This window comes from Chanodichthys erythropterus, chromosome 8 (genome assembly GCF_024489055.1).
Source record: "Chanodichthys erythropterus isolate Z2021 chromosome 8, ASM2448905v1, whole genome shotgun sequence".
NCBI lineage: Eukaryota > Metazoa > Chordata > Actinopteri > Cypriniformes > Xenocyprididae > Chanodichthys > Chanodichthys erythropterus.
Genome location: NC_090228.1, coordinates 35,903,272 through 35,916,662, shown reverse-complemented (window position 1 = coordinate 35,916,662; position 13,391 = coordinate 35,903,272). Strand labels below are relative to the sequence as shown.

At 39.7% G+C, this 13,391-nt stretch overlaps 1 protein-coding gene across 1 annotated transcript; it reads left to right on the top strand.

Annotated features, from left to right (window-relative positions):
* Window positions 1–6,600: 6,600 nt before the first annotated feature.
* LOC137025193 (C-type lectin domain family 17, member A-like) lies at window positions 6,601–12,776 on the top strand. The gene is given in 7 exon segments (XM_067393221.1): window positions 6,601–6,661; window positions 9,905–9,919; window positions 10,039–10,200; window positions 11,340–11,633; window positions 12,170–12,357; window positions 12,431–12,531; window positions 12,647–12,776. Coding segments are annotated over 7 exon segments (951 nt in total).
* Window positions 12,777–13,391: the final 615 nt, after the last annotated feature.

The following is a 13,391-nucleotide window of genomic DNA, read 5'->3' as shown; positions in this document are numbered from 1 at the left end:
TATTGATGCTGTTGAAATTCTACAGCAGAGCGATGATATATCAGATCATTATTTAGTCTCGTGTATAATACAATTAGCCAAGGCTACAAAACCACCACCCAGCCATAAATATTGTAGAACAATCACGTCTACCACTAAAGATTGCTTTATAAATAATCTCCCCGAGCAGTTTCATCGCCTTAGTATACCTGACAACTTAGAAGAACTCGATGCTGCAACAGAAACTATTGGCTCCCTCTTTTCCAGCACATTAGATGCAGTCGCTCCTTTACGTCTAAAGAAGATTAAGGAAACTAATCCAACGCCGTGGTATGATGAGCACACTCGGGCTCTAAAACGAGCTGTTAGAAAAGCTGAACGTAGTTGGAAGAAAACAAAACTAGAAGTTTTTCGCCTTTCGTGGAAAGAAAAAATGATTGAGTACAGAACGGCTATAAGAAATGCTAGATCTACTTATTTTTCAAATCTCTTAATAGAAAACATACATAATCCTAGGAATTTATTTGACACAGTGGCTAAATTAACTAGAAACAGAGATTCAACTGCTGACGTTTCCATAGAGCACAGCAGTAATGACTTTATGAACTTCTTTACTTGCAAGATTGATAATATTAGAGAGACAATTATAAACATGCAACCGTCTACAGTTTCGCTTCAGACAGTGCACTGTAGTGTCCCTGAGGTAAAACTAGAATCATTCGCCGCTATAGGAGAGGAAGAATTATCTAAACTTATCAAATCATCAAAATCAACGACATGTATGTTAGACCCAATGCCGACTAAACTACTGAAAGAAATGCTTCCAGAGGTCGTAGGTCCACTTCTTGATATAATTAATTCATCTTTAACACTAGGACACGTGCCAAAAACCTTTAAGCAGGCTATTATCAAACCTCTTATTAAAAAACCTCAACTAGATCCGAGAGATTTAGTAAATTACAGGCCAATCTCGAATCTACCTTTTCTGTCAAAGATACTAGAAAAGGCAGTTTCAACACAACTGTGCTCCTTTTTAGAAAGAAATGGAATCTGTGAGGATTTCCAGTCAGGATTTAGACCAAACCATAGTACTGAGACTGCTCTCGTTAGAGTTACAAACGATCTACTCCTATCATCCGATCGTGGCTGTATTTCTCTATTAGTGTTATTAGATCTCAGTGCTGCTTTTGACACTATCGATCATAACATTCTTTTAAAAAGACTTGAAAACTATATTGGCATTAGTGGAATTGCTTTGGCATGGTTCAAATCATACTTATCTGACCGTTATCAGTCTGTAGTAGTTAATGAAGAGATGTCGTATCGATCACAGGTTAAATATGGGGTACCACAAGGCTCAGTATTAGGACCGTTGCTTTTCACTCTGTACATGCTGCCCTTAGGAGAGATAATTAGGAAGCATGATGTTAGTTTTCACTGCTACGCTGACGATACTCAGCTCTATATTTCCTCGCGCCCTGACGAAACCTACAAATTCACAAAACTAACAGAATGCATAGCTGACATTAAGAACTGGATGACAAGAAATTTCTTATTATTAAATTCAGAAAAAACTGATATCCTAATCTTTGGACCAAAAACTTCCTCACGAAAAAACCTTGAATACTCTCTAACACTTGACGGGTGCTCCATTAAACCTTCGTCCTCAGTTAGGAACCTGGGTGTGCTCTTTGATACCAATCTTTCATTTGAAAGTCATGTTTCTAGTATCTGTAAAACCGCCTTCTTCCATCTAAAAAATATATCTAAATTACGACATATGCTCTCAATGACAAATGCGGAACAGTTGGTTCATGCATTCATGACCTCAAGACTAGATTATTGTAACGCTCTACTGGGTGGTTGTTCTGCTCGGCTTTTAAACAAACTACAGTTGGTCCAAAATGCGGCAGCTAGAGTTCTTACTAGAACCAGAAAGTATGACCATATTAGCCCAGTTCTGTCAACATTACATTGGCTCCCTATTAAACATCGTATAGATTTTAAATCTTGCTACTTACTTATAAAGCTCTAAATGGTTTATCTCCCCAGTACATAAGTGAGCTCTTAATGCATTATAGTCCTTCACGTTTATTGCGATCTCAGAATTTAGGCCAGTTGATAATACCCAGAATATCAAAATCAACTGAAGGCGGCAGATCCTTTTCCTATTTAGCACCTAAACTCTGGAACAATCTTCCTAGCATTGTTCGGGAAGCAGACACACTCTGTCAGTTTAAATCTAGACTAAAAACACATCTCTTTGCTCTTGCATACACATAACACATTATCAATACATTAACATTTTTCAAATCCGTTAAATGATTGTTACGCTGCAATAATTAGGTCGGCCGGAACCGAGAACATTTCCTATAACACTAGATATACCTGTACATCAGAATAAGAATGGCATCTACGCTAATATCTGTCTCTCTGCTTATCCTGAGGTTTGCCGGGTGCTGGATCCAGGCCGTATCCAGATCAGATGGAGAACCTGCGTCTGGACCTGACTACAATGTAGCCCAGGAGACAATGGGCCTAAAGATCCAATTCTGGCTGCATCTATAATTCAGATTTTTAATCCCCGTATCTGCTTACATATATTTATATATAATCTATTTTTAATCTCTATAAAAAAAATGTATAATTCAGATTTTGATCTCCATATACATTTACATATATTATATATATCTTCCAAGGGGTTTTTTCCCTCCTAGGACTTTTTTCCCAGTGCTTGCACGCTGGGTTTTTCTCCTAGGGGGTTTTTTCCACCCCTGGAAGTCAGCCGACATTGGCTTAATGTAGCACCATCTTGTATATGTTACATATTACCACGCTTGTTTGTACAGTTTATTTTTAACCACTTCCCTTTTTTCTGTGCTTCTAATATGTAAAGCTGCTTTGAAACAATTACCAATTGTAAAAGCGCTATATAAATAAATTTGACTTGACTTTGACTATATTCTTTTTAAGTACAATTAAGTGGCCTTTATTACCTTTATATTATCTGCAAGTGCACTTTTTAAATAGTATACTTTTAAGATTTGAAGTACACAAAAAGTACACTTTCAATACAATTAAGAGCACTTCTTTTTCACAAGGGAAATGCAGTCAAAAAGCTTTCACTGGGACGTTCACCTGGAATTGACGGGCTCATTACAGAATTGTATCGTCATTTTTGAAATATTATAGGATAGGACTGCCTTGAAGTGGCAAAAGAGTGCTTTGAAAATGGCATTCTGCCAGGTAGCTGTCGAAGAGAAGTCCTATCGCTGTTACACAAAAAAGGAGATTTGGGACTTTTAAAGAACTGGAGACCTGTCTCTCTCCTATGTACTGACTATAAAATATTGGCAAAGTGTGTAGCAAACAGACTGAAAAGATATCTAAAAACAATTATTCACAGTGATCAAACATACTGTGTCCCTGAAAGGTCTATAATGGACAACCTTTTTTTGGTAAGAGATATCATTGATTTAAGTGTAAAAGAAAATTTCAATCTTGGGTTTCTATCCATAGATCAAGAAAAAGCCTTTGTCAGAGTTGATCATGAATATCTTTTTAAGAGTCTTTTAGCTTTTGGATTTGGAAAAAAATTTATTTCTTGGGTGAAATTGTTATATTGCAATGTCTCTGTTTTGGTGAAGGTGGGTGGAGGGTTGAGCGCTCCAATTCCAGTAAAGAGAGAAATCAGGCAAGGTTGCCCACTTTCTGGTCAGCTATATGTTACTGCTATTGAGCCATTATTGAAAAGAATAAGGGAAAGCCAAATAGGCTATACAATACCAAATGCAGATGCAATAAAATTGTTCTGTCTGCATATGCAGATGATGTAACAGTGTTTTTAAATGGATAAGAGGATATAAATAGCCTAAAAATAGTTTGAAAACGAATGTGAATGCATATACTTCTAAAGTCAATTGGAATAAAAGTGTAGGTTTTGCAGTACATCAATGGGTATGTGAAGGGTTACCAGTGTTACCAGGAGGCTTAACATGGGAGAGTGAAGGTCTCAAAGTTTTAGGAGTTTTTTTAGGTACCTATAAGTTTCGAGGAAAAAATTGGGAGGGACTGCTGGAAGAGGTTGAGGCACGATTGTCTAGGTGGAATTGGCTATTGCCAAAATTATCTTACAGAGGGAGAGTTTTGATTGCAAATAATCTTGCTGCCTCTAACTTATGGCACAGGTTAGTGGTAATTGAGCCACCAGAAAGCCTAATTGCCAATATACAAAAAAGACTGATGGACTTTTTATGGAATGCTAGGCACTGGGTCAGAACTGCACAACTGTTTTTACCTCCTTGTGAGCGAGGGCATGATTAAAGGAGTAAGATTCAAGCTTTTTGTCTTCAAACTATGCAGAGAATTATATATATTAAACAGACTTGATGTGGAACCAGACTGCAAGTGCGATATTGAGGAGGATCGGTGGATTGAACTATGATGTACAGCTCTTCTGGATAAAACTTCAAGAAGTGGACTTAACAGAGAGTACGTTCAATATTAGAAGAGATTTTGAGGTTTCTAAATACTGGGTTATGGAAGAGCCAAATCTGTACAATCCAGTGATTCAAGTTGTGCTGATATCTTCAAAAAGTATCCAAACTAATATGTTGAGGAACAAGTGCACAAAATTACGGGACCTCATGAATCATGATGGTTGGAAGTCTCTGGAGGAGGTAATGGAATTAACTGGATTACGTTCTAAACGGTTGGCAACAAGAGTGTTTGAAGTTCAAACATCATTGCCAGGACATTATAGACAAGTGTAGCGAATTAACTCAAATGGGAAATATTAATAATTATTCATAACTCAATATGATTTATTAATTATGAATATGTAAATCTGTTAATCAGATTAACTGGACATAGCTACATTAATCTTAATATTACAATCAATTAATCTGTGGTCCAGGGAATGTTGTGGCCAGTCTGCAGTGTCCTAAGTTGATTCTGTTTCCTTCTCAAAAAAGCTCTCAGAGTCAGAAGTTCCAGGTCTCCAAAAGATATTCGTTATTGCCAGGCAACAAAGTGAGATGTCAGCTTCTCATCAGGCATCACATCTGATCTAAACAGCGTTAATCAGCTCGTTTTATATGTTTTTCGTATCGTTACAGATCCAATGAGGATTCCTCTAGCTATCTTTTTCTTTTAGCCCCACCCTGGCGTTTTGCCACCATTATCTATGAATACCCCTCAGCTTTGGTTTTAATGGTGGTGGATCACCAGCTGCTATATTTTTAAAAAAACATGTTTTAATGGTTTCTTTGGTACTTTCCACAACTTTGCTTTTATAATTTGCATTGAATACACTTATATTTCATTTACACTTATATTTCAACAGGAACACTAAGGGCTCTTTTTTAACGATCTAAATGCAAAGTGTAAAGCGCACGGCCCAGGTGCACTCAGGGCGTGTCCAAATACACTTTTGCTATTTTAATGACGGAAAAATGGTCCATGCGCCGGGGTGCATTTTTGAAACGGGTTGTCCTTATTCTCTTAATGAGTAATGGGCGTAACGTTCAATAAACCAATCAGAGTGTCATCTCCCATTCCCTTTAAGAGCGAGATGCATTCGCGCCATGGCGGATTGCTATTTACATGGCGGAATTTGTTGGCAGAAAAGCTGAACGCTTTTCAAGCAAAGAAACTGATCTGCTCGTGCGTGAAGTTAAAGCGGGCTTGCAAATGCAGGCTTTCAAATAGCTCCGCGTGATGAGTCAGTTAATATATATGTGTGTGTAATGGCATGATTTTCATCATTATAAGTAGTAATAGGCTGAATTGAAAATAGGTAGCCTAATTCTAATACACACAATGACTATTCATCATTACATTTTTATATTTATGTAGCCTACACAATAATATTCTTTTACACTGTAATCCTTTTGTTTTTAATATTTAGCATGTTTGTGTGATGCGCATCCCTGTGTGCTATAAGCAAAGTCAACGCGCACTGTGGACGCGCCCAGAGGCGCAGTTTCTACCAACAAGCTCTAACAAAAAAAAATTTGACTTTAGACCAGGTTTGAGTTGATCTATGGCGCAGTCTATTTTCAGCTCCTTAAAATAGCAATGCGCCGGCAATGCGCTGTTACGGTTGCTGGTAGAAGGATGAGGCAGATCATGGATTTCCACAAACATACAAGATATATTTAATAAACAAAGGCATGGAACACCAACATACACATTAACAAAACAGAGAACCGACAAGGAGTGAATGGAGTGAGTGCAATATAAAGGTAGTGAGGATAATCAAGTCCAGGTGCAGGTGATGAGTGGTGTTGGGGAGATGACGAGGGAAGTGAGTGCAGGTGTCGAAACAGGAGGATCATGGGAAATGGAGTCCAGGGAAACAAGGGATCTGTGACAGTACCTCCCCCTCCCGGTAGGCGCGTCCTCGCGCCGTAGATGTAACAAGGAGGGGGGTGGGCGCCCTGGAGACCTCAAGCCGGAACAGGGGAAGGAGCAGATTGGAGTGGAGGTCTCCAGGGCGGGTTCAAAAGCCATGGCGGGTCAGGGGCCGTGGGCAGCCATGGCGGGTCAGGGGCCGAGGGCAGCCATGGGGGGGTCAGGGGCCGAGGGCAGCCATGGGGGGGTCAGGGGCCGAAGGCAGCCATGGCGGGTCAGGGGCCGAAGGCAGCCATTGAGGGTCAGGGGCCGAAGGCGGCCATTGAGGGTCAGGGGCCGAAGCCTTGAAGCCGTCGAGCCCAGGCGGTGCTGAAGGACTGGCGGGAGATGGCGGAACCCACGGCTCCGCCGTCCGAAGCACAGCCGGGGCTCCAGAAGGCCGCAGTAGAAGACAGACGACATACAACAAAGTGAACACCGGGGGGAGTGAGGAGGCCAACTGGAACGGAGGGACGGAGCAGAGACGGAGGAGTGCAGTCCAGAAGTGAGGGCAGGCCGACGAAGGAACAAGGTGTGAACGGGGGCAGGATGGAGACTGGTGAGACTAGTGGACTGATGGGCCATGGTGGAGACGAGGGAGGTTGAAGCCAGGGTGTAGGTAATCGCCCAGAGGTCCGAGGTGGAGATCTGGGCGAAGGGGGGTTTGAGGTGGAGGTTCAGTGTAGATACAAATGGGAGGAGGGAGAGGGAGGCAGGGAGGGAAAACAGTCTTTGGGCTGGAGAGTTCAGTAACATAGTTCATAATAGGAGCGGGCTCGGCGGCGGCGGCGGCGGCTGGAGAACTTGGCTCGGCGGAGACTGGAGAACTTGGCTCGGCGGAGACTGGCGCAGAGGGCCAGTCCATACCCTCAAATACAATTAGAATACCCGTAGGAACGGGTTCGGGCTCGGTGAAGGCAGGAAAGGGCTCAGCGGCAGGTTTTTTCCTCCTCCTCCGCCTTCTGGACCCAGCGGGAGAGTGTGGGTCCAGCGTGGGGCAGGAAGGAAGTTCACCGGAGGGGTCAGCGGAGGAATACGGAGGCTGACTTACTGGCCCAGCCGACCATGTTTCTGGACGGACTGGAGACCAACACTCATCCTGAACCTTTTCCACATAGAATTTGGAATTATTCAAAAACAAAATAAGATTGATAGTTTCGCTTAAGGAGAAACGATAATCTGGTTCATGGAAACGGAGAGTGTTGTCATCCAGACCGTCCAAAAACAGGGTGATTAAATTAGCATTGGGCCAGTCAGTCAGATAAGCCAGCTCAACAAACTCTTCCACATACCTCTCCAGTGAACGACCAACCTGAAGAAGCCTGATGAGGCGATCGCCAGCAGAAAGATGAGTGAGAGGCGTTGGAGGAGCAGTAGCCAGGGAGCCGGGAAAAATCTCAAAAATCATATTTTCTTGTGGAAATCCAAACTGTAGTGGTCGGTTCTTCTGTTACGGTTGCTGGTAGAAGGATGAGGCAGATCACGGATTTCCACAAACATACAAGATATATTTAATAAACAAAGGCATGGAACACCAACATACACATTAACAAAACAGAGAACCGACAAGGAGTGAATGGAGTGAGTGCAATATAAAGGTAGTGAGGATAATCAAGTCCAGGTGCAGGTAATGAGTGGTGATGGGGAGATGACGAGGGAAGTGAGTGCAGGTGTCGAAACAGGAGGATCATGGGAAATGGAGTCCAGGGAAACAAGGGATCTGTGACATGAGCCTGAACACACCTCTTTTTTAGACCAGCACGCCCATGGGCGCACTAACTGGTGCAAATGCATTTACTAATTTAAGGACGTGGCGCTGAACGGGAAAACTAAACTAGCAAACATACTTGCGCTGCGCCTTGCATCGCATTGCGCCGGGTGTATTATAGGGCCCTTAGTGTTGATTGTTTAATAATTCTAAGAAATGTTCATTTCCATGTTATGGAAAAATACATTCTTATTGTACAGTGCTACTTAGAGCATAGATTTGGGATCTAAATCACTTAAGAGGCTATTAATTAGCAGATGGAGTCAGAACCAAACATATATTGTGCACAATCTTTATTAACTAACTCACAAACACATAACTAAACTAACAAACACATAACATACAACAAAGGTCACACACACATTCACACTTTCATACACACACACTCCGTTGAACCGGAGGAGGTACTGTTACTAGAGCTATAGGAAAAGTCAAAGACAATCTGGAAAGGAATCATCAGTTTCTTCAGCAATGGCAAAGTTAAGTCTTACAAATTAATACTAAATTGCTGTTTAGTGTTAAAATGTATGATACTTGCAAGATGCCTTTAGGCTGAGGAGCGTTGGATCTGCAGGTTGAGGATAAATATTGAGGTTTTTGTCTGAAATTGTTGGCAGTCTTTTCTAGGTTGGTTGATGAGCACATGGCTGGGTGTTGTAGGCCAGGGCCTACCAGCCTAGGCCAGGCCCGCAAGGAGATCCGTTCGGTTGTCCAGAAGCAAGGAAAAGAGAGGGAGTGGAGTTGTTGCATTCTTTTAACCTCTGGTCAAATCCAACCTCTTAAGATTGCTGTAGCCAATGAAGGTGTTGTATTTCCGGGTGACCACACACCCCCTTGTCGGGGCTTTTATGACCAAGGAAGATTAACAAGCTGAGTTCTTGAATAAGAACTATTAAAGATTCTTGTAATACTGATGTGTTGCACAGGTATGGACATACCGCATACACAAGCATTTAAATCTTCCCGCTACGAACGTATAGACACTAAACATGGCATGATTGAAGTTATCTTAAATGTATCATAAAACATACACATAAATACGTGAATACAATGATTGTAATACAGCAACAGTAATAATGGATAATATTTAATTTTGTGGTGGAGAAGAAACTATTGAACATCTTTTTTTGCATTGTAAATGTTTAGAATGGCTATTTACACTGTTAACAGAATGGTTAGAGGGTTAGGTGAAGATTTCTCTGAATGTGGTTTTATTGGAAGTGTAAAATACAAAGTCTCAAAAAAGTTAATATTGTGTCTTTTAAAATATTTTGGGTTCCGCAAAATTGTCAATTTGGAAAACAAGGAAATATAAATTACTGGATGTAGGTGCAGTGAACCCTGAAGAGATGATGAAATGTTTAATTGCAAGCAGATTAAAGATTGAATTTGCTTACTATGAATTGATGGGAGATAAAACGTTTAGGAAAAAATGGTGTATAGGAGACATCTTGTATAGGATATATGAAGAGCAATTTGTGGTAAATTTTTATATTTGGTGATTAAGTGTGGGATGGATGGCATTTTCATTGTATTTATATAATTAAGAATGTAATGTAATTGTAATCAATTGTTTTCATATTAAAGATGTGTTAAACCTCTCTTCTCTTCTCTTCTCTACTCTGAAGTGTTTATTGGAGCAAGAGCGGGACAACCTGTTAATCACATGACATTACAACAATGGCTGAGTTTCACTTGAATATACATCACAAAAGGGAAGGGAAGAAAGACATTCACAACTTCTGTTTCTGTTTCATGTCAAAGGGTCTGATGTCACAGGTATTTGTTTCCACACATTGAAGTTTGTTTGCCACTGGCTTTAAAAAGAAGACGAGTGCTGATTACATCTACAACAAACAAGGAAGATCATCATTTAATGTTTGACAGTTAAAGAGCAGAAATGTCTGATGGTATTAATAAAGATGTGATCAGGACTGAGTCTGAGGGAATGAACAAAGACAGAATGGAGATGATGGTGGAAATCTATGAGAGTGCAGAATGTGTGAGAGATCATGACTTCAGGACAGAGACAAACACACCCCAACCACTTCAGCGTACAGGTAATCACATTCATTACTTTGATCAAATCATCAGAGTCTGCACATGTTCAGTCATCTAATGTCAGACCTGTGCTGTTCAGAAGTGATTGTGTGAAGATCAGAAGAAGCTACAGTGTGTTTGGTTCAGCTTTGTGTTCTTCTGATGCTGTTGTAGGATTTAATAACTCAACATCTGTATATGATTTTGGAGAGAGAGAAAAATGATTAAAATGTTTACTCAGCCTGTGTGTTTGTTAGGATGATCAGTCCGTTTCGTCCGATGCCTTGTCCTTGAAGCCTTTCTGTCTGAGGCATGATGCCTTTTCGTATTATGACTGAAGTCTGTGGATGTCCTAAAATGTACGCCGTACCTGAGTCCTTTATATCAATGTTCATGAGAATGCTGCTCTATCTTTGTGTTGGTGTAGAAACAGAGAAACCACAGGCTTGACTTTACAGGCATAAAGCTGTTAGTTACAATCATTCAGTGGCAAACACAAACATGTTTTGAAGATTTCAAAACACCAGAACTTGAGGAAAAAGCTTAAAAGAACACAAAAGGACTATTGAAAGTATCTTAAAAAACATCATAGTAAAACCTGTGGCATGTGCTGATTTCACATTAAAAAGACACGCAAACACTTTAATCACATTTATTCCACTCTGACCAAAGTGTGCGTGAGCATTTTTGCAGGCAATAGAAACAAACATGCAACAAAAGAACACAGATTGATTTCAAGCACAATTAAGATACATTTTCTCATCAATTTTGATTTCACTGGATTAAGTAAAGTGACATTTCTCTCATGTATAACTGTACTGTGCTAATTTGAACCCGGCTGCTACATCTAACCACAATATCACAATAGTGCCCTTTAGGAAGAGCTTTTTATTATGCAAATATATTGGTATTAACAGGAAGGGTGTCACAAGCTTTTGTACGTTTCCACTTATTTGCCTCAACTACTAAAAGTAGAGTCTCAAATAGCAGAGGACTACAGAGTAGAAACACATATAGCTTCAGCATGTGAACAAAAATGTCTCAGCCTGTTCATGGCAATATAAACACTGAACCAAGAGAAACCATACAGGTACACATACAACACAAACATACAATTAGGAATTGAGAAAACATTTATCTTGATGTCTGTCATTTTCAGAAAGTGATTGTGTGAAGATCAGAAGCTCCAGAGCAGCTGCAGTGTGTTTGGTGCTGCTGTGTGTTCTTCTGCTGACTGCAGTCATAGTGCTGTGTGTCACGTTCACTCTAGAGAGTCGACAGTTAATATCCAAGAATGAAAATCTGACCACTGAGAGAGACCAGCTACTAACTAACATTACCAACCTCTCAGAAGAAAGAGATGGGCTGAAAATACAGAATAAAAACCTGACCAATGAGAGAGACCAGCTAAAATTGGAGAAAAATGATCTTCAGATGAGTCTTGGTAAACTGGGTGAGTTTCTTTTGTCATTTTAGTAGTTTCTACAGAGCAGGAATATAATCTGGTTAGTATTCATAGGTGTTTGAATGTCAATGTAATTCTAGTGCACATATTCACAGCATGGAAAGAGTCTACTTTACACTTTACACATTCTACTGAGTACAAGTAACTTTACAACTACATGTCAGTTTATTCTCCTAATCCAGACCATAACCCTACCCTAACAGTCTACTGATACTCTGATGAGAGTTCACTGACTGCAGTTGCAAAGTTATTATAGTTAGTCAAAGTCTAAAGTGAACCATCAAAATAAATTCATAATCATAAATTCAAATGGAAAACCTATTTACAATGTAAAGTGTAAAGAATGAACAAACAAATTCTTGTTAGAATAATTATAATAACAAATTTATGGTATTCTTAGATTTGGAGTGTAGGTACAATCTCTATGAATACTATTGAGATTGTGTTCATAACTGACACTTGTTAAGTGATGTGTTTGAGTGACTTATTTTAAAAGAGATAGTTATCACCCACTAACACTAAAGCTCACAGATGAATGAAACGAGTTAAATAGGTGCTAATAGTTAAACTGGTTGTGTTTACAGATGGATGGATTTACTATCAATCCAGTCTTTACTTCATTTCCTCTGAGAAGAAGAACTGGGCTGAGAGCAGAAGATACTGTAGAGAGAGAGGAACAGATCTGATCATCATAAACAACAGAGAGGAACAAGTGAGTGAAAGAGAGAAAGTGTGTTTAGTTTCTAACCGTATATGATTAAATGTATCTGTTTTTTTATTCTTAGGAATTTGTCAAGAAACGTTTTGATAATTTCTGGATTGGTCTGACTGACAGTGATGTGGAGGGCAGATGGAAATGGGTTGATGGCACCAACATGACCTCTGGGTGAGAAATCACTGAATTAAACTGATTATTCTCTAATAAATGATCATATCTCACAGTCAGTATCATATCACACAGGAAGCAGCACTGAACATCTAATGCTGATCTGTTCTTTCAGGTTCTGGGCGACTGGACAGCCTGATAATTACAATGAAGAAGACTGTGCTGTGACTTATTCAACAGGATGGAATGATTATCAATGTAGTGGAACATTAAAATGGATCTGTGAGAAGATTATTTTTAAATGACAAATTTCAATAAATATGTGAGCATAATGCATTATGAACACAAGCAGCTCATAATAATGTACACTGTGTGCAGAATTATTAGGCAAGTTGATTTTCTGATCATATTTTTTTTTCCAAGCACATTTTACCAATTCCAATCCACATCAATCTTAATAACTACTATTAATATTGTTTTTAATCATTTATAAGTGATATATAATTGTTCATGAAGGCTGGAAATGAAGAATGCCCTATATTCAGGTGTGCAGAATTATTAGGCAGGTTTTCTTTTACAGATAAAATGAGCCAAAAAAGAGATTTAACTCAGACTGAAAAGTCAAAAATTATTAAATACTCATGAGAAGGACGCAATACTAATGTAATACTAGAAATTGCAAAGTTAAAGCATGACCATTGGACAGTGAAATGCTCATTGGGTCAGCTGGGTCATACAAAAACAGCTGGAGAAGAAAAGACACGTTAACTGCAAAATAATTAAGAATTAAGGTGAAGAATTAAGTGTGAAACCATCAGGAACCCTTTAGTCTCCAGCGCCACCATTTCCCAGTACTGAAACCTACCTGGAGTCTTCAGAAGTGTGAGGTGTCAGGATCTCAGAGACTTAGGTTAGGTGAA